At 43.6% G+C, this 24,685-nt stretch overlaps 1 protein-coding gene across 1 annotated transcript in view; it reads right to left on the minus strand.

Moving 5' to 3' along the window:
• The window catches only part of lrpprc (leucine-rich pentatricopeptide repeat containing), a 47,589-nt gene that overhangs the window by 17,789 nt on the left and 5,115 nt on the right, over positions 1 to 24,685 (minus strand). The window contains exons 12-25 of the mRNA XM_069538655.1: positions 19,740 to 19,858; positions 19,556 to 19,646; positions 18,072 to 18,141; positions 15,837 to 15,864; positions 15,257 to 15,314; positions 14,208 to 14,314; positions 13,326 to 13,403; positions 13,078 to 13,143; positions 12,791 to 12,904; positions 12,576 to 12,706; positions 12,214 to 12,299; positions 8,228 to 8,435; positions 3,338 to 3,462; positions 1,455 to 1,561 (exon numbers count right to left, since the gene is read on the minus strand). Of these exons, the coding sequence (XP_069394756.1) occupies positions 1,455 to 1,561; positions 3,338 to 3,462; positions 8,228 to 8,435; positions 12,214 to 12,299; positions 12,576 to 12,706; positions 12,791 to 12,904; positions 13,078 to 13,143; positions 13,326 to 13,403; positions 14,208 to 14,314; positions 15,257 to 15,314; positions 15,837 to 15,864; positions 18,072 to 18,141; positions 19,556 to 19,646; positions 19,740 to 19,858 (1,388 nt within the window). The remainder of the gene's footprint in view (positions 1 to 1,454; positions 1,562 to 3,337; positions 3,463 to 8,227; positions 8,436 to 12,213; positions 12,300 to 12,575; positions 12,707 to 12,790; positions 12,905 to 13,077; positions 13,144 to 13,325; positions 13,404 to 14,207; positions 14,315 to 15,256; positions 15,315 to 15,836; positions 15,865 to 18,071; positions 18,142 to 19,555; positions 19,647 to 19,739; positions 19,859 to 24,685) is intronic.

Below are 24,685 nucleotides of genomic sequence, written 5' to 3' on the forward strand. Positions count from 1 at the left end.
ACTAACACATTTTGCTCTGTTACTGCATTGTAATGGCTGTATGCAGCACTATTTTAGTGGTGGCTTTTGCCCATTTCTCTGGACTAAAATTGAATGGGTTCCTTCTTGACCCAAACCACATCCTTCCAGACGGTTTGTGGTGATCCATCCAGTAGTTTTTGTGTAATCCTGCCAATTAACAGACAAATTTAACCTCCTTGGCAGAGGTAATAATTCCCATCCATACTGACACCTGAAGATGCATATGATGTGACCGTTCACGTACATGTGGGAACCAGTGGAAACAGGAAGCAGGTTGTCTACTCTGCAGCAGGTTGCTTAGTTACAGAAAATACTACAAAGGATAAACAATAATGGTGAACAAAAAGAGTAGTAGTAGCAACGGTGAAGCATTTTAACATTAAGACATGGTGTGGCTGCAGCACAGCCAGTTGTGGAAGTGAATGTCCGGGGGGCGTACAACAGCTGTTTTATGTAAATCTAAACATTAGCCGTCTGTTGTGGAAACAAGTGAAAATGCTTTGTCCACATTAAGACATTTAAAGATCTGCTGGTTTAATCTCACTGTATCCAAGTCAAAACCTTCAAACACACCAGATGGAGTGATGCAGTTGAGCTTTTTTCACTTTCACCTACATATTCCAGCAGTCCATTTATCAGGAATCCCCAATCTCACACAGCACTAGCATTTAGCTGACTCTTTGTTATAAGTAGGATAACAGCTGTACAATCCAACAGGAGCAGAATGAGAATCACAATAACAACATGTCAGTAATATTTAAGAGGGTTTGAAAATCCTCAAGTGGGAACAAATCCCTCTTTTAATGCCCAACGGGACAAGAGAGAGAGAGTCAGAGTGAAGGCATTTTTTTTCTTCCGTTTTGTTCTCATCCTGATCAGAAAACATAATGACCTTGTTTCCCTTCCTATGATGTCAGACTCATCCCTCTATTCATTTAATCATCAATCTCTCTGTCCTGCTATCCAGTCCCCGACCGCCTATCCGTTTTATCCACGTGAAAATCGCTTCTTATCTGCCTGCTTTGCCTTTCTATTTTTCTCACACTAATCTACAGGGTTTTATCGCAGGACTTAAGATGACAAATATATACATATTCATAAAATATCCAGGTCAGATGAGCTACGATGACAAAAAGACTGCACGGCCTCTGTGGCTCATGACAGTCGGGCAGAGCCATTTACTTTAACTGTTTCACAGTTAGTGACGTGTAGGCACTGGTAGAATACATGAAAGCTCTTATGATTCTTCTCCTGTTATTATCATCTAAACTTATTTTCATGTTTTAAATGGCTTATTATTGGAAACATCAGATGTTTGATTTGATTTTAAGAGGGACCTGTTCCATCTGATAAATGAAAATCAGACACATGGATTAATAAAAGAGCTCCTTAATTTAATTAATATAAAACCAATATTGTGTGTGTGCGTTTACCTCAATGATCTTACGAGCCTCCCGGAAGCGGCCTGTCTGCAGGAATGCAAAGAACAGATCGTACAGCATATTCATCTCCCCTCGCTCCTGACTCACGAAGTCCATGGCTGAGGAGAAAGAGACAGAGGTCGTGAATAAAAAATAACTGCAAGGTGAACAAACACACCGCACACTTCATCCTTCCTTCTGATCCCATTATTTGGCACAATGTCCCAGGCACAGGGAAGCCGTATCATGTCAAACACACACACGCACATGCCAACAAACTCAAATCCCGAATGAAAGTCTAAGCTCCACTGGTAAACTTGCTAAAGCGCTGTGCTCAGCATTTTGAATTATCTCTGTGCAGCAGCTTCAGCACAGGTATGACACACACAGACACACAAACACACAAACACACGCTGCAAACTTTCAGTTGGAAGTGGCACAATCACTGATGCAGAGGAGGAAAGAATAATCCCTCTACCTTCAACAGAAAGTCAACAGAAAGAAAACTGTAGTGACATTTGTGTTTGTGGGTCAAGATCAAACAGACTAAAGTTAGATGTATTACTTTTGTGCACGTCCTAGTTTGAAGCTTGAGCCACATCAGCTCATTAACACCACCAATTAATATTATTTACCTCTTTCTCACGTTCCAGGTTTTAAGTGTGTTTGGTAACCTTTTCAAAATTATCCACTGTTTCTGCTGTTGCCAAACACCTCACAAAAACCCTACATTTTATTATTTGTTGATGCTTGAACTCAAATCAAGGTCGAACGCATGAGTCGAGAGCTTTTGGCGAGCCGCCTCGTGCTTTTAGTGTTTCAGACCACTGAAGGTCAGTCTGTTGGAAGGCTGCAGGTTTTACGCTTTTAATTCAGATGGTGTGTTTCCAGGTGAGTTTTCATACTATCCGAGCACTGCAACAGCATGGGGTCCACAGGAGAGAGCCGCGGTGTAGCAGGCTGCAGACTTCGACGTGTTGAATGCTGTCAGATCGAGGGTGACTTAAGGTTTGTGTAGTAAGGCACCTGTCTGTACATGAGGGAGTGGGGATTATTTGTTTTATTCAGCCCTTTGACAGACAATCGTTGCAGAAGTCATGTTGTTTTGAAGGTGCAGCGACTGTGGGTCTGTCACCTCTTATTGGGCGGGGGTGGGATGGGGGGGTGGGGGGTGGAGAGGCGCTCCACTTTACGGTTGGAACTTTAACACACTCGAGAGCCACTTGCCCCAGTGGCACCCTGAACTTGAACTTTTCACCTCGCCGCTGTCGACACACGGAGAGACTGTTCAAAACGTGATCCGCTGACGTGCTTCACCGCAACCCTCGTCTGAACACTCTCTGGTCCTCTTATATTCATAGGATTGCTAGCTCACAGATGCACACACACATAAATGAATAATAAAAAGTTTTTTTGCCAATCACGAGACACAAAAAATAAAGCTGTTTGGACACAGAGGATTTATGAGGTGAGATGGGGCATCCTAGTGGTACGTACCATGAACCACAACATCCTCAGTTCAAATCCAACAAGGGATCTTTGTCATTCTGCTATAATTTTCTGCTGTATTCTCATATGGGCTGATTTGGACATTATCCAATTAGTTTTTTAACCAGGACAAAGGTTGGCAGGACAGTTAATGTCCTTAGCAGTTGACTTGGGTATCTGTATTCTCACATTCAGCCCCTCCAGATAATGTCAGCAGATTATGCAGAGTTCAGTGCATGTTTGAAAGCAGCTCTAGAATTACATAAATCTGAGAATATCTGAAAACCTAACGTTTGAGGGGCTGGAATCAGTAAATGCTCGGCTTACTTAGAACACAAGAGAAGTTAATGATCAATTCGTCACTTAATTGATGGATCAGAATAGGACTGTGTAGACAAATGTTCAACCTTTCTGCAGCAGCTCTGTGTCTCCTTTCTCCACCAGAGCGACGAGGATGTCGTGAATGCGAGGCAGCTGATTGTAGCGCTTCTGAAAGTCCAGCGTTGCCTCCAGAGCTCCGGACAGGTCCTTACTGCAGGTGTGTACACACACACACACACACACACACAAAAGAGAGGGAGAGAGGGAGAACAGAGAGCGAGTTAGATGTCAGGTCTGTGCAATCAGTCATGTACGGGATTGTGTCAGGAGAGAATAGAGAGTGTATCATGGGTGTTAACCTTGTGACCTCCTATTCAAGGACTACGACCCACTGCAACAATACAGGCCTTTGAATTCATGACAGCTCAACTGTGGGTGATGAGGCCTTTTGGCCCCAATACATCATTCTCACACAATCAGGCGCACCTGTCTGCGAGAGGCTAATGTCTCTCTGGACAGGCTTTTAGAGGGGAAGACATGCAAACGATAAAAGGACTCGACTGATCTTTACCCTCAGCTCCCTTTGCGTCTCCCAACTTCTCTGATGCTCTTTCTCTTCTTTTGTCCTCTCAGACTCCCTTTAACCCTCATTTCCTCTTCTTCTCATTTCCCCGTTCCTCCTAATCTCCTCCTTCCTTTCTTTCTTCTCCTTCTCGCCTCAACATCTTGCTTTGTGATTCCATGCTGTCAGCTTTCACTCCCCTCCGACGACCTTGCCCCCCAGCTGAGCAATTTAGCAGAAATATGGCAACAACATTAGGACCCCCCCCTACCACCACCAGCTTGTCTCATGTCATGCTTCTCTTGCTCAGTCTACCCCCCCCCCCCCCAATCCACACACGGTCCATCCCTTGCGGGCGGATGAACAAACAAAACAGCCCGTGGTGAGAGGATGAGTGCACTTGATGGAGTGATAACGAGAGGAGTGGAGATACGGAGATGGGGGAAAGAAGCAAAAGAACATGAAGCTGCGAGAAGGGGGAGGAAGACAGACCACTTCAATCCCCTCTATTGTGACAGCGCTGCCATCAATCTGTTGATTGGGTAATTACCATGTCAATCACACAGAGGTCAAAGCAGATAGGGCACCCGAGGGGGAGGTAGGGGGCAGAGTAAGTGAGCCAGAAAAAGACAGAGAGACGGAGCGTGATAGGGACAGTGTGTGACCGAACAGGTATAATTTCTCAAGTGTTTTCTCCTCTTATCAATTAGATGAGCTGATCAGGAAAATATGCCCAAAGAAGACAAGAAACCGCTTGACAAAAAAAAAGGAAATGTAGTGACCTTGAGTTTGGCAGAAGCAGGAGAGAGCGAGGGAGGGATGAGGGATGGAGTGATAAGGGTTGGAAGGTAAAGAGGTCCGCTAATTGAAATGAAGAGGGACAACATTATTCAGCAGCGCCAGTCAAGAGGCTGTTCAACGACACAGAGGAGAGACAGAGAATTTTTGAAAATGAGATAAAGAGGAGGGGCATGGCGGGACGCAATTTACTACAAAAATGAGACAAGGGCAAAAAAATTGTGGAAAGCTGATTTTAATTAAACTAAAACTTATATCGCATGTTGCTGAGTAGTAAACACGGTGTCTTACGCAAGAGCCGTTTCTGTACATTGTAGCCAAGTCATGTTGGATGGATGTTTCAAAACTCCTCCTCCACATTCTATCAGTCCACCTCATTCATTCCTCCATCAAGCTCTTCCACACCTACTTATAATCCCTCCTTCCTAATGAGACATCTTACAAAAACACCCCATCACTCTTTGCAAAAAAAAAAAAAAAAAGGGCCTTGCAATTACACCCCCTCCCCACCCACCCCTCTCTCCGCCCGCCGATCCACCCCAAAAAAGACCTAAGGATGTCGAAAGATGGATAATTTCCCCTAGGTACAATTTAACTGTCACTTTGCGTTGCCATTTACTGCAGCGCAGAGCCCTGTTAATGTCCCCAACTTTGCATGTCAGCCACTTTCCAGCCAATTAATCCCTGAAAAAATAACGAGCGCTTTGCTCGGTGGAAACCTGAAGGATTAGACAAGGAAGCTCATTTTGGCTCATCTCACTCCCCCACTCCTTTTCTCCGTCCCCTTCTTTTGTTCGGAGGAGATCGGCAGGCCTGTTATCAAGCCACTGTCCTCAAGATGGGGGGAGGACGAGGTGTCTGTGTGTCTCAAAACGCAAATGAGAGTGTGATCATGACACCACAAGCCCAATGTTACATGTGCTGAAGAATGGCACTTATGTTCACACCAACACCCACACAGTCATACCTACTCAGTCATTAGATTTGCCACTCAGGGGCATTCAAAAATGCTGACAACACATTATTCGACACAATCGACGTATTATAAAGTGGAGGCTGAAAATATCAGTTGCCTTCAGTAGTTGCAACCACCAGTCCACTATGGTCCTCCTGATGAAAATATCAATTTAGGTGGACATATGTGTTTAAACCCTTTATTATTTCCCTATGTTTCCCTCTAACTTCCTTTTTTTCACCTCTGGCTGCTTCAATTTATATGTTAACCTGTTTTTCACTGTATGCTCAACACAAGATGGCAGAAAAACAGTGGATGAGGTGTTTTTCCTCTGAGCTCTCATCTCTCTCCTCCTCCTCTTCCATCGACACTGTCTTATCATACATGTCCTGCCAGCTCTTCATTTAGCTGGACTCATTAGCATTTTCCGACGCTAATCACTTCCACAAGGATGTGGCAATCTCAGCTAGCTAACGCAGTAGCCGTTCAGCACGTACAATACTGAGCGGACGGGCGTGAAGGCTAACGGGGCGGTGCATATGATGGGCTGTCAAGGGCTAATCTGCCAGAGAAGTGTTCATTAAGTCATTAGCGCTGACGCAGCGATGAGACGGGTGCAGGCGGGGATGATGCCTGCTTTGTCCTCTTTTATCATCACGTCCCCTCCGTCCCTCCTCCCAACTGTCTGTCTGACTGCTGACTGACGGAATGAAAAAGTGGAGACGAAAGGATAAAGTTCATAGAATAAGAAACGAGGAAGAGAGAGGAGATAGATTCGACTGGAGTTCAAAGGTCAAGTGTTGTGGCATTAAAACCTGCCCAGGCTGAGCTGAACCACTGTAACAGGTTAAATCTGGTTCATATTTTTATGCTTTTTCACTACAATCCCATTCATTCATTTATATTACAAGAAGCCTTTATAGGCTTTTTCCTGACACTAATGTGTTGGCTTCATCTGACTCCTGCAGGTTGGAATATGTTCAATCAATCATCTATCTAACAGTTCCAGGAATCTCTGTCTAAATGTGGCTCACATATCTGAAGAACCACTCATCTTATCAGCCTCACACTTGGCAGGTGTATTGTTAAGGGCACAAGGAAGTGCAGTGTTGAATGTGGTGCAATCTGAGCACATGATACGTTCGCAACAACAGCTGATTCTCCAATCGATCCTGTGTACAGAGTCGAGCTTCGATGAACAGGTGAACAGCTCTTTGCTCAATTATTGTACAGTACTTTTACAGCTTTAAAAAGAAAGCTGCAAAAGTCAAAATTAGAAGAACTTCAAGAAATATGTTGCTGTGTACACTAACATTTCTAAACAACAACAATCGATCATATGATCAAGTTGACCACTGTCAAAATAACTGCATCTATATATGAGCATAATCAGGTAAAAACACAGTTGTACAATTGACAAAAGACAGATTGTGGTAGAATACTAGCTTGTTTACATTAGTGTGTGTTCACTGCACCATCATTTGAAGGAAGTGAAACTGGCACTTGATTCGTGAACAGGGCAGCGGTAAGCTGATGTGTGCATTTGTGTGTTGCGACTGCTGTTGATGACCCAGAAGTAAATTAGCCTGCTAATCTCACAGAGGCAGTGATTAACGAGTGAACCTGGAAACTCTGTTTGTGCCAGAGCACAGACTTACAGCAAAACAAACTGCAGCGGGGGAGCACCAGTGTTTGTGAGCATTTGAGCTTGTGTGTTTGCACAAGCTTCATTTTCAGAGGTCTACTTCTGCAGCAGCATGTACACTACAGTTACACAGTGTGTACGAAAACATGTGCAGGGCGTGTGTGTGTGTGTGTGTGTGTGGTGCCGGGCCCCAAACGACGCACTGTGTGTCTGTGTTAAATCTAGCAATTAGTGCTCTGTACATAATTAACATGCTAATGAGTTGATCTACTTAAAAGCTGCTCTGACAAATAAATCACAGCAACACACACACAGAATGGATTTGTGGGGTTGGGTAATACTGGTGACCCCATAGCCAGTATTTGGTAATACATTTGCATTATGGGAGGAAGCACTGATGGCCATCTCTCATGCACACTCTCATGCAAACACGCGCACGCACGCACACATACACACAAACACAGCCAGACAGACACAGACGCACACACACACAAACAAACACAAACACAGCCAGACAGACACACAGACACACACATCTTGGAGTATAGCAGAGGGTGTTTCATGAGATCAGGGGTGGGGGCTCATGGGAGAGGGTGCAGCTGGTGAATCTTCAAAACGAAAAATGAAAAAACTGGCTCCAGCAATGCACAAACACAAACACACACACACACACACACACACACACACACACACACACACACACACACACACAACCAATCTTACACACAAACACACAAATAAGTGAACAATTTCCACATCCTCTCTCTGTCTGAATCGCTGACCCAGAATGTAACCTCAGCTATGATCATAGGGAGGGATGAGTGACTCATTGCGATACACAGACATACACACACCTGGCAACCGGGTTTGGCAGATGAAGACAAAAATATGACAACAAAAGTGAGCTTGTTCACTGGGTAGTGGAGAACTTCAGACAATAAAATGATACAATGATAGTAATAAATAAAAAATACCATAAACCATTGGATAAATCAGTGCATGTGTGATTTTAGTACCTCTCCAGGTAGGCAGAAATCAGGGGGGAACAGAGATTGGTGGTGGGCTTGGCCAGACCGAGGGTGAAGATGGTGTCCTGCAGCCGTCGGATGGTGGAGACGCCACCTTCGGCCACTAAGCTGTTGAACACGTAGAAGAGCATGGTGAGGTTTGACTCGTTCAACACCACACCTTTCTCCTTCATCTCCTTCAGGATATCTACCGCCTCTGTGACAGAGCGAAAGAGAAATACAGAACAGACAGACACCGTCATCGTTAGACATGTTTACATCAGTGACTCTTCTTCCTATAACTCTTCAAAGTGTCGGATGCTTTGGTAAGACAACATTCAATCAAAAGATGGAGTGATGGTGAGAGGGATTCAGAGGTGAAGACAAAAGAATAAATGAAAAGATGGAAAGAAAAGGAGAAAGAGAGGTAATGCAGAGGAAAAGCGTAAGGTGGGAACAGAGCGTAGCTGGGGGAAGAGTAGGGTGTGTGAATATGAAAAAAAGGCCCTTTAGCTAATTCCATGTGGGGAAAACAAACCCATATTAAAACAGCATTTTGCGCCCAGCGGGGATGCAATTCCAACCCTGTATAATGCCAACTCTGCGCTAATTGCTACTTGCGGTTTTCTAAACGAGACTACAATTACCAGACCCCTACAATGGAGGCCGGCTTTTTGCCGTGGCCATGTGGAAAGCACTTGGGGGGCTAAATTATAGGTATGTGGCAACAAGGGCCCACAGTAGCCCCGTTGAGACCCCGGTAAGCAGGCTGAGGGGTGGATCAGTTTGGTCAAGTCCAGCCAGTAATGGAGGGCTTTTTACTGGGCCATGCGCCCATCTGGCCAACACCAGGGGCTAAATGGTGAAAAGGGAGTGTATGCGTCAGTGTATGTGTGTGTCAGTGTATGTATGCATGTGTGTAATTGTAAGCTAATTAAAATGCGTTTACTGTCTATTTAGACAGCTCCTAATGGCCTGACAGCGATACAGCCGCTCTCCACCACAGATACTAATCTATACAGCGTGACCGAGAGGGAAGGTGGAGATGGAGAGATGTAGAGAAACAGAATATATTTGAATAATATGTGTGAAGTCATTTCACCAACTGCAGCCAATAATGGCACCTCGCTTAAAATCCACTCAAGAAAAATCCTGGCTCCTTATGTTGGTGAAAACTGTAGTAAACACTGATAAAAATGCAGTAAAGCATTTCTGCACAACACCTAAGTAACTGGTAATATAACAAAACCTATAATGAGGGGTGTCATTCTCTACTGGGAACACACATTTACATAGAGACAGAGAGACACACACACACAGACACACACTTGTGGGGTGAGGGACGGGGCCACTGGTGAGTGCTTTGGCATCCTAATTTCAGTCTCCCTCTGCCAATTGTTATGGCGATGAGAAACGCTGTCACAGATGGGACAGGGGGAAATAGAGGAGGGATGGAGTAAGGGTAACTGGCAATAGTGGAGGACAATGACAAGGGGATGAAGCTTGTCAGAGGAAAAGGTTTGGTTTGCTCTATAAAGGTTTGACTTGTGAAGAAGGTAGAAAAAGGAACTGAACGCTCTGTACATTCAGGAAATCAATGGCTGCTACTCCCTCATCCCTCTAGCCGGCTGTAATGTAGCTCTTCGTTCAACAGAAACAGCCTGAAAACTACAAAATCAAGATTATGAACGTAGTGTATTGAAATTTCAGGGGTGTGTCTTCTGGTGTTGGTCAGATCTCGAAGAGCAGAGTGAACTTAAGCTGCTTTCGAACAGAATGCAAATGTCACTTAAGTTGTTGTCAAAGGGAAAGAGACTGAAACTAAATTGGACAATCACAAACAAAACTCAGATCCCTTTTAAACAAAAGCGCAAACAACCTCAACATAAAATAAAGAATCAACATTAAACAACTGTCCTTTAATGAGCCGATCTGATAAAATGCAAATAATTCTCGTGCTCCAAATGGGTCTCTCTTACTCTCTACCCTCACCGCCTTCTATCCCTTCCTCTCTCCATCAGTCTCTGACAGACCCGTTAATCACTGAGACCAGTGGCTTGGATATGATCTGCCCAAATGGAGCTCAACTAGCTAACGTCTCTCCGTCCACCATCCCCACATTTCCCCCTCCATCTTTCCTTTTATCCGTCCGTTTAGCCAGTATGCATATCCATCAGCTCAGTCGAGCATCGTAGCCAGCAAAGCAAGCCAGACCCCACACACACGCATTCACGCACACACAGACGGGGAGGCAGACAGGCCAGGTAAACAAACATCACACAGCCCGATGGTTCATCTAATGTTCAATGACTTGACTGCTAGTGATGTCTCTTTCCCAAAAGACACACAAACACACACACCACCTGAAGCCAGACCCTGACCACCTGAAGCCAGAACAAGTTGTATTTACCAAAGTGGGAGGATGGACAGATGGAGGCAGAGAGGCAAGGGCAGGTCAAAGAGATGCGCGCTGATAGAGGAGAGGCGTATTTAAAATAATGGAGGGAGAGAAGTTAAGGTAAGAGGTAAAGGCTCCTGAAGTCCATGTTGATACTATGACAGGTTCACTGGGTGACAGGATGCACTTGTTCTGCAAATGGATATACAAATGTGATAGAACAATATAGCCTTTCTAAAAATGCCTTTTATACAGTCATTAACCAGGTAATGTGTCATTGGTGTACATCCATGTCAGGGCAGACTCAGTGTATGTAGTGAAGACTCTTGAAGAGATACAATAAAATGTATTTTGTGTATTTTGTCATAGTGACCAAATTCTAATCAGTTCATTCAGTTATGGCAAATATAGAGGTTTTCTCATGATGTTTCGGAGACACACACGTTTGTGTGAACAACTTGTCGACGCATAATAAGTTGTTAAGAGGGTGAGAGAGTTAATATAAGGACAAGTTGAAGACCAAAGGTGGAAGAAAGGTGACATCAGGCTAAAGTCAGGAGGAAATGTAGTAAAAACAAAGTTGCCAGGTGAGGTGGGATGAGATGCTTTGAAACAAGGGCAAAAACAACAAAGCCATTATCAAGCAAGATGCCAGGAAACATGATCTTCAGCTGGGCCTGGTGTGTGCTGGGAGCCAGGGCGGACCAGCGTCTGGGTGGAGACAGGCTAACATCAAGGTTAGCCATGTGTGCTAATGTGGCTGACAAGCGTCCCTTCCATATGCACACTCTGGCTAATGGCAAATGCGTTAGCCCTATACACACCCCCACACACACACACACACACAGATGGACACACCAGCCGTCGAGCCCACCAAATGCCTTTTGCTTGAATTCACATGCAAATTTGCACGTCTGTGTGTGTGTGTGTGTGTGTGTGTGTGTGTGTGTGTGTGTGTGTGTGTGTGTGTGTGTGTGTGTGTGAAATGCTCAAGCACTTCGGCAGACATGATCTGCCATTAGCATCAAGGCGGATTTCAATAATTGTGAAAAAAAAACAGAGTCCTGTAATTTTCCCCCCTCTCATTTCTCACTGACGTGGATGTGTGCAAGGGGTGGTGCGGCGGGGGTGGGGGTTGAGAGAATGACACGTTCGTAGACAGATCAGGGGGAGAGAGGGTCAGGTAGAGAGACGGAGAGAGCGAAGGAAGGGGAGGAGAGGAGAGGCGAGGACAGACAAGGGAAACATTTTGCCTGTCATTGTGTGCAAAAAGCAGCGCTGCAAAACTGATAGTAATTGGGTCTTCGATGGGCTGAAGGAAACCCACCGTAGCATTCAGGAAATGGCTCGCTAATGTGGTTTGAGGGAGGGAGAGAGACAGATTGTGACAGAGTTGGCCGCACACACACACACCCACACACCTTTTTAAGTTCAAGCCTAATCTCTTCGTCTGAGGAAAAAGTTGTGAAGTTGTGAAGAGTTACAAAAAAAAAACTGCAACCAGCCCATTCATGTTTGTCACTCCACTAGTGATAAACAAAAGCAGATTAAACCATGAATGGAAATATTAACTAGCTGGCTCCTGACAGTAACTTACCCTCCACTCTGTCATTCTTGGAGAGCGCCTTGACCAGTGCAATGTATTTACTGGAATCCAGCACTACTGATGAGTCCTTACGACTCCTGAAGACAGACAGAGACAGAGACAGAGGGTGAGAGTGATTAGATTAATGAATTCCACTTGTGATGCAACTCCTCTATTGTACATTCTCCTGTTGGAGCTGAAACCAGGTGTTGAGTAAAGAGACAAACATGACATGAGGAGGGGGAGAGTTTCCTGTGTTATAGGGAGTCAACAGAAGGGCTGGTCACTACATTAATGTCTCCCCTAATACCACTCAAGTTAAACTTTAATGTCCTACTTAGAGATTTCGTATGCATGTTTTCTGCTCCACTCACAGTTCCCTCTTTAGGTGGAGCGCCTCCTCCACATTTCCTTGGCGACAGCACAGGTTGATTAGGGTGGCGTAGCTACCAACAATCATCATCTCCTCATGCTGCTGCTTCAGCTCGAGGGCGCGCTGCAGGTTCTGATCAGACAATGGGAACATTGCATTGGTAAACAAGAAGGAGAAACCACTTGTTTGAGACGGAGCGATCCCAAAAAATCCTACCTCCTCGGCACACAGAGCTTGGATGGTCTGTTTGAGAATGGTGCCCAATGGTTTGTTCTCTGCTTTCAGTTCAGCTAATTTATTCTCAAGCGCCAACACCTTACCCTCAATAACCTGATGGAGACAGAGACAGTGTACATGATCAAACACATTCTATTGATTATCAGTAAATGGTGTATAGAGCTTTTCTAGTCTTGATCACCACTCAAGAGCACTTTAAGTACAGTTGCCATTCACACAGTGCATCTAAGTGCAGCTCTATCACACTCTCAGCCTGTCCTACTTACAGTAAAACGGGGAGCAGCTGACACAGAGCCACGTTCGTCTTTGGGTTCCACCAGCGCCATCACATCCTAAAACACAGAGACAGACACACACACACACACACACACACACACACACACACACACACACACACAGAAAGCAAAAGTATTACAAATACACCCTCCGTTTGTCATATTACGGCTTTGGTTGTTGATTTTGTCTGAAAGCTGTTCTAGGAAACATTTGGACCGTGGGAGGACGGGCTCTGTACCTTGATGAGCTCTGGGACATTATAAGACTCCAGCACGTTCTTGATACCTTTGTAGATGTTTAGTGGAATTTTTATATTCTGCAAAGAGACAAGAGGAAGAAAATCAGCATCGTGAAAGTGCCATCATCTCTCAGAACAGCTGGAGCACAACTTGTCGGACTTGGTGCGTTGAGAGATCAGCAGATGAACACTATGAACACAAGTGTTGCTTAGTATGGCAGGCGGATTGAGTGGTGGACCTTATATAAACCAAAGCTGAAACACTGGCTCCAATTCTCCACACGTCACAATAATTTGCTTTTGTTTTTTTTTTTTTTATTATTGAAGGGAAAATATGAACATCTGAAGATGCTACCTAGTGATCAGCATTTTTCACAACTTTCTGGCATTTTTGGAGGAAAAAATAATCAATGAACTGAAATCTGAATCAAGGTCATTCAAATGTAGTTTCATAGGGCCACTGTAGGGCCATTCAAGTTTGAAGATAATTTCTTCAAGAGCGACACTGCTGTGACTGCAAAACGGTTCCACGCCGGACCAGGAAACTGTTTCACTGAACTCCAAATGGCCATTTCAGACGTGACCTTTAACCAAAAAGTGTAAAATACGATTTAATCTTAACATGTCTCCATGGCCCGACTCAAACCTTCACTCTTCAGAAATAGAGCAAGAGGAGGGCGTGTGTGTGTGTGTGTGTGTGTGTGCTGTGAATAATCCACATCTGATTACACACTGCAAATCGTTTTAGACCAGAATGTGTAAGCTTCTTTAGCGTGGTAAGGTTATGAATGGACTGGATATATAATAAATATATGTGTGAGTGGTGTATCATGTGTGTGTCTGTCAGTCAACTTTTCATTGTGTGTGTGTTTGTGTGTGTACCTGAGCATGTAGCTGATTTAAATATTTCCGCAGTTTTTCTTCCTGTGCCTGCACTATGCCCTCTGTCCTGGAGTCGAACAGATTGTACAAGAAGTAGGATGTTTCTTCTGGATGGGAGGAAAACACACACACACACACAGGAGAGAGAGAGGTAGAGTGAGTGAGGAGTTGTCTTGGGAATAAATTTAATTTGCCACTGTGTCAGTCACTGAATCCATTTGTGCATTTATATTATTTTCCTGTAATCTCTGCAGAGTGTGTGCTTGTGTCTCTTTTCTGCTGACAGAGGCTGCTTTCGGCTGGAGTGTGAGTGAATGTGCGACGGCTGGTAGTGACAGGCTCCCCTTACTTCAACTCACTCACCCACACACACACACACAGAGAGAGACAATCGCAGATGTCGTCTAAAAGGATGTGACATGGATAACAGTCTCCATCGCTCCCACCAGCACACACCAGTTTCAGCGGTGGGGACTTTCTGTGACACGCATACTGACACAGAGTGACATTAACACTCCACACACACACACTCACTGCCAGACCAGAGATGCTGCCCAGCGCTGACACACACACACACACACACACACACACACACACACACACACACACACACACACACACACACACACACACACACACACACACACACACACACACACACACACACACTTTAACTAGTCAGCGCTGTGTCAGCAGCCAGGCTCTGTTTCCTCAGACGGAGAGAGTGCAGGTCTTTCACTCTCACACACCGACACACACCTCGACATAAACACACGGGCTTTATGACGAGGAGCGGGCCGGTCAGCAGTCTGCTGCTAATGAGACTGAACATAAACGCAAACACACACATACACACACACAGGATTGCTCTGTCATCTGAATTATAGCAGGAAAGTGTCTTGACTGCAGAGAGTGCTGTCTGCAAGTTTGAAAACCACTATGTGACTGATTGATACACAAAAACACAAAGCTTCTCTCTTTCGCACACATACAAACACACACATCTTGCATGTGAGAACACTGACAGATATGTGTCTGTGTTTTCTTACCAGCAGGCTTGGAGCCTTCCTTGGTGAAGCGCTTGTCTCTGTAGAAGAGCTCCGTAATCTGGAAAAAAAGACAAATAATTAACACACACTTGACTCATAGGACTTTCCCCCTGTAGTTTATTGTAGGTTTAAGGCAGGATAACATCGCAGGTCGGGCTGTGAGAAAGTCCAGAAATGTCTTATTTTATATTAACTGGGTCTTACAACTTTCTTTAAATTATTAAAACTACATTTTGCAGAAGCTTGTATTTTAAACAGCATGGATAATTGTCAGTTGAGGAAAGAAACTGTATATTCTGAATCCAGATGAATATCAACCGACAACATATCTTTATTTAAACGCTCACTGTGCCATAAGGAGATTTAGATCAAAAACAGCAGATGGCACTTGTCATATTGTATATTCTCCCTAAATGAAACTCAGTGCACAGCAGATGGTGGTAGTTTATTTTGGCTATTTTGCTTCAATGAATAAGCCATCATATAAATTATTAAATTCAAGTATTGTCTGTTATACGTTCACAATCAGAAATCCTGTATCTTTTTGTAGCAGTGGACAATTCTTCACAAAGAGACCTACCTTTACCATGCTCTCCACGTCATCAGACCTGCAGGGGGCAGTAGAGGACAAGACATGAGCACCCAGTGGACTGGCCTCACCAGCAGGTCAACAACAACAACACTAGAACATGTCAGCATTAATGTGCAATCTGCTCACAAGCATTTTGCTTTTAGGAAGCAAAACATAGAACACCATTTAAATTTCTGACAGTGGAGCTAAAGCAACATGTCCACCACACACTTCCAGAACAGATTCATTCTTCTCATCGTTGTTATTCTATATTTCTTATACCGGTAAAAGCTCCTTGAGAAAACTCAAAACCTAAAAACTTTAATCAGCTCTTATTTTTACACATTTCCATGAAAATATGTTCTCACATTTAATCAGCTTAAGGATGAAAGCTGTCAAAGCACAGGACAGAAAATGTCTCAATAATATATATTAACACTTGTGTGAGAATCTTTTTTTGGGGATTATCCCTACGGAAATATATAATCTCTCATGTGTTATATATTATACATTTTTAAATATAATGAAAAACATTAGCGCTAAATAACTTCAGATTTATACATTTTTTGACAGCAAGTAATAATTTATTATATATCATAATATATATATATATATATATATATATATATATATATACACACACATACACAGACAGAACATAGCTAGGGAACCAACAGGGTAGTATAATACTATACAGCAAGTATACGCATCAGATTTCTCAGTTTGACACCCTCGATCCCACAGTACAAGAGACAAGAGAGATGGCTTCAAAAGAGAGACGCACACACACACGCACACACACACACACACTGAGGCTAAATGATGACAATGTGTGACATTTCTGGCGTTGTCAGCGAGTTGGCGGAGACGAGGAGAGAGGGGGAGATGAAAGGAAAAGGGAGAAGAAGAAGAAGAGGTCTTTAATGATTAAATTATCCCCTGACCTTGTCTTTGACAGGGGCAGGTCCCGCATTGCAATGACACGGCAATCTCTTTCACGCACACACACACACACAAACACACACACAGGCACTCAAACATACATACACACTCATACATACACACAGTTCCCAAGTGACAAGCCCAATTATGACCCTGTCAGGCAACCTAACAGTCAGAGGAGTGTGTGTGTGTGTTAATGCAATGAGTGCAAAGCAAATGGAGGAGAGGAAGTGGATTTAGCCACAAAAACAAGACAAACAAGTAGTGAATATACTTAAATGAACCAAACTTCACACAAGAAGAGGTTCCAACTGGAAACCTACATTTGTGGGTTCAAAAAATAAAAAATAAATAAATACATCATCTGCTGTTAAAATCACCAAATTTGTACTTGAAAATATAAAAGACCTACAGCAGATTTCTCATCTCAAGAGAAGTTTATTCTTTACTTCATTTGATTTATTGTAATGTTTTAATGTATTTTTCACAACGTTAAAACAAAAACTATAAAAATATGCTCCCAGGACAAAAACGTTCATTGTACCTTTTATTTATTTATTTAATTAAAAAGGATACATTCTTAAAATACACCCCATTATCTTTATTTCATCCATTATGTGAGTTTAATTTTTAACATCCACAGTTTAGTTTCCAATCAGCTACGACATGGAATTTATGGACCGACTGAAAAATTCAAAGTTGAGCTAAACTGAGCACGTTCTTGTTTTTAAGTGGAAGAAATACTTTGGTCCCTGCAGACAGGTCAGCACTTTTCCCTTTGACTCACCTCCAGCTTCGCTCAGGGACCCCAATGTTTTTGTGTGGACATGTGGTGTTAAACTGTAAATATTCATAAACACCCATTTCAACAAAAGCCCACAGGTCAGACTGTGGTCCTAAGGCAAACTCTGTGTGTGTGTGTGTGTGTGTGTGTGTGGTCTGGGTATAAGGGGCAGTGGTGGGCATCTGCTAATTTACATATCTCCCACGGTGCTTTGGGGCGAGAGCTGAGGGATGAAGGCCTCCATATGCATGAGGCACCCGTGTGTGTGTGTGTGTGTGTGCGTGTGTGCATGTGTGTGTGTGAGATGTAGTGTTTTCCCCACAGCTGCCCATACACATCCACGCTGTAGATGGTGTGATATGCTGCACATGTCATATTCATAGCATATGCCGCAGTGACCTCCAATAGTGCTACAGGCCTCCCTAAAATGCCAGTCAAGAGTTATGAGGCAAAATATGGAGAAATATGGAATATCGAATGATGGAGAATATGAGCAGACTACGGGCTAATTGACTCACTTTCTGAAGCCCAGGATGAGGCTGCTGCGGAAGTGGTTATGGTCCAACGGGGGGAAGGACGGATCTGACACTGGAAATGAAGACAGACAGAAAAAGATTACAGGCAAATAAAGAGAAAAGCCTGAAACAACTTGTCTTCATGTGTCCTGAGTAATGTGGTTTATGATGTGATTACTGTATACGCAGTGTTTCCCATCAATCACATAAACTTCGGCTGCCTTTCAGATTCTAATTCGTCCTGCCACAGTTTCATAATGAACCTATTGTTGTTACCATCCACAAAGACAGTCACACCTCATAGTTTCAAGCAGCAGTTGTGCACATACAGAATACATGCAAGAACTTGTCTTGTCATCAAGTGTGTGTACCCTGTCACTCAGAATCCCTTGCCACGTGAGAGCCGTGTTCGTGCACTTACATACCACCATAGATCGAAGGAATTCCCTTGGAAACGCTGATATGTGTTGTATGGAACTTTGGTGATGCTGGCAAAAATTAAGTTGAGCAAGAATAATTTTACTTATATCTAGTGAATTTTCAGCATCATCCTGCGCCACACTTTGTTAACGCATTCACTTCTGGGTAATTTCCAGTTTGACTTAAGGCCTCTATTGTTGCCGACTGTGCAGCCCAACCAGAATAAAAGTAAAATCTTTGCTCAAAAAACCCACAAAAGGTAGTTCTGTAGTTTCTGAAATGCCTGTTTCCTAAACCAGCACTCCGAAAACCACAGAGTTTAAAGTTCCTAAAGATTTCCAGGGCTGCACTCAATTTTCATTATTGATTATTCTACAAATTCTTTTTTATATCTGGTATGAGGGACCCTGGGCAGAAAGTAATTGTGAAATAATTCCAGTTCTAGTGTCCAAGGACACGACTTTGAATTATTTTTGTGAGCAAAAGTCTGAAAAGCCAAACACGTTCAATTTAAAACAGTTTAAAACCGAAAGGGAAGCCGTGAATTCTTTCAATCTAAGAAAGTGAAAGCAACAAAGGTCTGGAATTTCTTTGCTTGATTAACAGTTTGAAGGAAGCTTTCTGTGTTTCCGGTAATACTGTACAGCAAGGAGAAGGACTTTCATCAGGAAAAAAAAAATTAAAAATCCATCAGGACACTGAAAAACATGAAGACGAAGGAGAGCAATGTATATGAAAACCAGAGCTGGATGTTTGAGACTAAAACGAGATGAAAGACAGAAAACAAGAAGAATCATACATTATTTAGAATACTTCTTGATCCCATCCCTCTGCCGGTTCAGGCACCTCTCATTTCTCGCTCTTTACATATTCACACAGGCTAATCTCTTAAAAGGCCTGATGAGCACAGACGGGTACGAGGGGAAATGTATGAAGGAAAGCTGAAATTCTTCTGTGTGTGTTGACGCTGGCCCAATTAGCCCGCAGGCATAGCAGCGATTTTTATAATGATGGGAGCTCGAGATGCAGTGGTGTGTGTGCGTGTATGTGTGTGTGTGCGTGCTTACATAGGGTGTAGAGTTTTGCCAAGTCGCTCACTGCCAAGGCGCGAACCTCTAAAGTCAAGAAGTTCTCAGTGTCCAGAGGGATGCCAGCATCCTAAGTTGAATGAAATTAAAATCAATAAACTAACAGAAAACAAAATAAATTTGAATCACATTACATTCAAACACACACACACTTATGGATTACCGTGAGCGCCTGTCGAGCTGCCTCTGTGCTGGGGAAGGCAGGGAGGATGTAGATGGACAAAGTCTCAGCGTCCGGGGACACGCCAAGTTCCTGCATGCTCTTCAGCACCTCCGTTATACCTGCAGCACATACAAAAAGTAATTAATAGCATATTTCATGGTTTGTACGTATCAAAAAGTTGTATTTAGGACTTTAAGACCTATGACAAATATGAGGGAATGTCAAGAGTGCCAGAATTACTTGCAGTTCCTCATAATTGAAGATAAGATGAAGTAGCCTTGAAAGATTTTGGAATATTTAAGACCTTAATTTCTTCCTAGATAAATACGTCAGTTTTCTCTGAGTAATAAAATAAATATTTGGTCTAGCAAATGCATATATAATAAGAATTATTTTTACATTTGGATAAATAGTAGAGGAAGAGATCAGTTCCCACCAGTTTGAAAAAACAAACCTTGATGTTTTGGCTGCACTTTGCTCCATTCACTCTCATGCACAGGCCTGGAGCTGTGAACCCACTGTTAAAATATGGCTCTAAGAAATGAGCTGGCACATACTTTCTGTCACCCCTTCGGTTAACACACACACACACAAAATGCTAATGGCCACCCATCTCTCTACCTTGGACTACTGCATACATGCACAGAAACACGCACTCGGCCTGAAGTGGACTCTTGCACCATCACCCTGCACTCTAGCAGAGCCCTGAGGTCCTGCCCCAGGGAACGGGCCAAAACAGCCACATGCATATGGAACAGCCGCTTACACATACTCAAAATGCCCGCAAGTGTGTGTGTGTGTGTGTGTGTGTGTGTGTGTGTGTGTGTGTGTGTGTGTGTGTGTGTGTGTGTGTGTTTTTTTGGGAGTGTGAGCACATATGGAGAAGGCACTGCAGCACTTTGCATATGTCTGGGAGGGTGCCCACAAAGGACATGGGCCTAAATGAGCTCATGTACGCACCGGTGTACGTGTGCTCATTCTTACTGTGTGTTGCTATGCTGGTTTAGGACAAAAATATCAATATATCTAGTTGCTATATAAAACTGCATCAAAGGTACCAATACACCTTGCTCCCATGTGGACTTCAGTAAACTACCATAAAGTGCCTCCTCGAGTTGACACACCACCAGAAGCTGTGTGTATTTGCTTTCCATGCAGGTTATGAAACACAAATTCACGCACACACATATATACAGCCCTGTGTTTCCGCATCCTCCTGGGACGTATGTGTTCACCTGGCAGTCTCTCTCTTTAGCTGAATAAAAGATGAGGCCGAGGCTTTTATATGCCATTAAAACTTGCGGCTGGGGGGGTGCATTATGCCAGGTGGGGGCTACCTGAACCACTACATCCATCCATCTATCCATATCACTCGTTCATCTGCCCCTCTCACTATCCATCTAGCCTGCTTTCAAGAAAAAGTAAACAGGCGATCTTCCTCTTTCTTCTCAATGGAGGATCCATCCGGTCTGCCGTCCATTCTTACCCCCTAATCGCTTTCATCCTGGCCTGTTTTTATGAAAGAAGAGAGGGAGCACCTGCTTTCCTCCTGAATAATCCATAATCAATTTCACGGTGAGTCAGACAGACAGAAAACAAGTGAATGGAGAGCTGGACGTATAAATGCATACGCCGCCCTTCTCGCTCGCGCTTTTCCAGCCTCAGCATGTGAGCTTTCCTCATAATCAGCACTTTTCTGTTGTCCAACAAGCATGTTTGTGTGTTTCTGCAAGTCAAGTCTGCAGGCAAGAGCTTTTAACCCTTTCAACCTCAGAGTGTTTTGCTCAGTTTTCACTCCCTTTATTTACAGGCCTGTGACAAATATTACTACATGACTTAGGTAAGCAGTTATAAGTCGGGCTACGAAGAAAGGCCATCTGTGAGTGGTACTGTTCACTAAAACAGCCTGACCTTTTCTGCTTCCTGATGAATAAACAAACCAAACAACGAACAAATGGACAGGGTTGAAAACACAACCTCCACAAAGAGAGAGAAGATTCCTAGATCCACTAATTTATATGGATCAACTCCAAAATTAAACAGATTCTTTTTTTTGAGTGATGCTCGACTCCTCTACAAAATTTCATGGAAATCAGTTCAGTCCTTTTTTCATAATCCCACAACCAAACGCAGAGGTTTACATTTTGTAGTGTCAATTGTACACTTCTCATTCCGAGCCTTTTCTCGTTACACGGCAGCAACCCTTTTTTTTTTTTTTTACTTTCCCCTGTCTGATCAATTTAAATAAAGATTGGGGACAGAGGAGAACTGAGAAGAGTGGAGGCCTCTCCAGGTTGGTCAGCATAAAGTCTGACATACCATCCGGGCAAGAAAGTATCAAAACAGTGAGTTAAGCATGGCAGTGGTCACAAGATATCATCATCAGACTCATGTCTTCAGGTTAACTGTCACACACGAGAAGTGAGGACAGAGGAAAGAGAGGAAAAGAGGAGTGGAGTGAACCGGCCGCTGTCATCTCCTCCCGTCCTTGGACATGAGTACCTGTCACTTCTCCTTTTCTTTCTCCCCCGACACCATCTGCCTCTCTATCTCTCCGTGTCGTTGACTCTCTAAAGGTAGTTTGTCGGCTGTGAGGTGATGACGAGTTGTTTTATGAAAACAGAAGCAAGAGCAAGAAAATGTCCATTTCATGAGGCAAGACGAGCTGTGATGTCATCCACACTTTTTTTTTTATCCTTTCTCATCTTGGCTCACATCCCACCAATTAACAGCTGGGGTGAAAATAGAGTAAATGAGAGACTCAATTACAGAATTGTGGCAGTGCTTGCACTCTATTACATCTCTTTTGCACCAAAACTTGCAGGTATAAATGTTTTAATGCAGCAAAACCCGCTAAAAAAGGCTATTGACTCTTTCCCCCATTGTCATTAGGTGTTGCCTCTGTTGCAAAATTGACGCGTTCACCCTGGTGTTATGTTCCTATCACTGCAGATCGCAGCCAATTAAAACCTGCGTCTACGGCAGAGTCGTTTGACAGGGGAGTGAATGCCAATGCCTATTCCCATTATAGACAAATGTCAGATATTTGTGGGTTTTTTGACCAGTAGTAAAGAGCCTTTAGAAAGAGAGAGATGCATTAAAGAAAAAGTGAAACGGATCAAATTAAATAAATATGGTGAGGAGAGGGGAGACAGCAAAGAGGGAAAGCAGAGTCGACAAGGAGGCCTTTAAATCTCTCATCACCTAAATCACACAAGCCTAAAAACACTCCCTTCCCTTTTTTTTCTTGCGCCGCCATGTCAGAAGTGATAAGAACGTGTTACGTCGCGAGAGCTGACAAGCGGTGACTTGCTGGCGGCAGGTGGGAAGTTTGGCCCAGCATATGCTTCTGCTAAACCCGCCAAATCCACACCTCATCAAAATGCAATGGGAGTTTTTTTTTTTTTTTTTTTTTTTTTCTGCCCTCCTCATCCCTCCCCCCATACCTCTCCTCCAATTCCAAGGCTCTGGCCTCTCTGCCCGCTAGTGACACCTGTGGACAAAAAGTGACACGGCGCTTAATATTTCATGGGCCGTGCACAGTGGGGCGCGTAATCCAAAGTGAATTCCCTCAGAGCGCTTGCATTTACATGAAATCAAGTCACTCTGCATCAGTCACATCACCTGCACTGCCCCCGACCTCCCCCCGCACACAATATACACACACACACAAACACACCTCCAGCAGCCAATGAGTATAGAAAGCAGGAAGGAGAAAGAGAGAGGAGGGAGAAAAAAGAGGCTGCATCATTCATGAGGGTTAAGGCTAACACCATCGGAAGCGAAGCGGGTGTGTAAACGAAAGAGAAGTTTCTCCACTTTCCTTCCTTCCGTTCTTTTTCCCCACACTGTGATATCTAAATGGAATCCATCTAATGTGTTTGTGTGGCTTTGAGACTGAAGATTTAAAGTCTGGGTGTGTGTCTCCGCGTTTGTGTGGTTGTGCAAGTCTAAACTCATGTCTCATCGTCTTCTTCATGACAGGCACTGAGGCATCTCACTATTTAAACTGAGAATCTGTCTCAACCGCACAGAGAAGTCAATCTGCAGCGTTGTCACACTCGTCTAACCAGCTTCTCCCCCTGCCAGCTCAAATGCTGTCAATTAGCTGACAGGAGGAAAATACATCATTTATTAATATCTCTAAAAAACCCCAAAGAGAGAGCCGGAGCTCAGAATAAATAAAGCACTTAAAAGCCAAGACGCTGCTGAACGCATTTGACAGGGTCGCTAATGAGTGGTGAATTCTGACAAGTCTCCAAATGCAGACCATCGGTCACTGACACGATTTCTACCACAAGCACGTCACTAACAAAATTTCAAGAAAATAACCATTTGCCTTCAGAGATGAAAACTGGGAACAAAAGTATTCTCTTTAACTTCACCTGCTGAGACATAAAAATGTTCAGAAGAAGAAAAACCACACAACGATCAGTGTCTGAAGAAAGTAAAAAGCTCAATGTCCTGTTGAATTAAGATTCAACACATTGTGCTCTCACTGTCAAAAACAAGTCAGTTTAATTCATGGTTTTAGTTATTTGCAGTGAGTATAATTTAATTCAATTCTTAAAAGAAGAGCTAGACACAAACATGGGTGCTATGGGTCATCAAGTGTAGTTTAAAAGGGTTGAACACAGACCAGCTGCATCTTTGGAAATTAATATTGAGGACAGACCCTTATTGGAAAAGGAGAACTGGAGTGAGGGACAGTAGAAGATGTGGACTGAAACAAGTTTGGTTAGATAAAATAGATTTGAAGTAAGCTACTGGAGCAAAATGACCTCCGACCCCTCAGCCTCAGGCAAGTATGTGCTCTCATGTATGTGTCTATACATGTGGAGAGCCCCCCAGTCATCCTAACGAGAAGGCTTAGGTGCCCCCGCCACGGGGCAAAGGTCACCAGATCAACCATCCATACACGATGTGCACCACTTTTCAGCTTCTGC

Source organism: Paralichthys olivaceus, chromosome 14 (genome assembly GCF_024713975.1).
Source record: "Paralichthys olivaceus isolate ysfri-2021 chromosome 14, ASM2471397v2, whole genome shotgun sequence".
NCBI lineage: Eukaryota > Metazoa > Chordata > Actinopteri > Pleuronectiformes > Paralichthyidae > Paralichthys > Paralichthys olivaceus.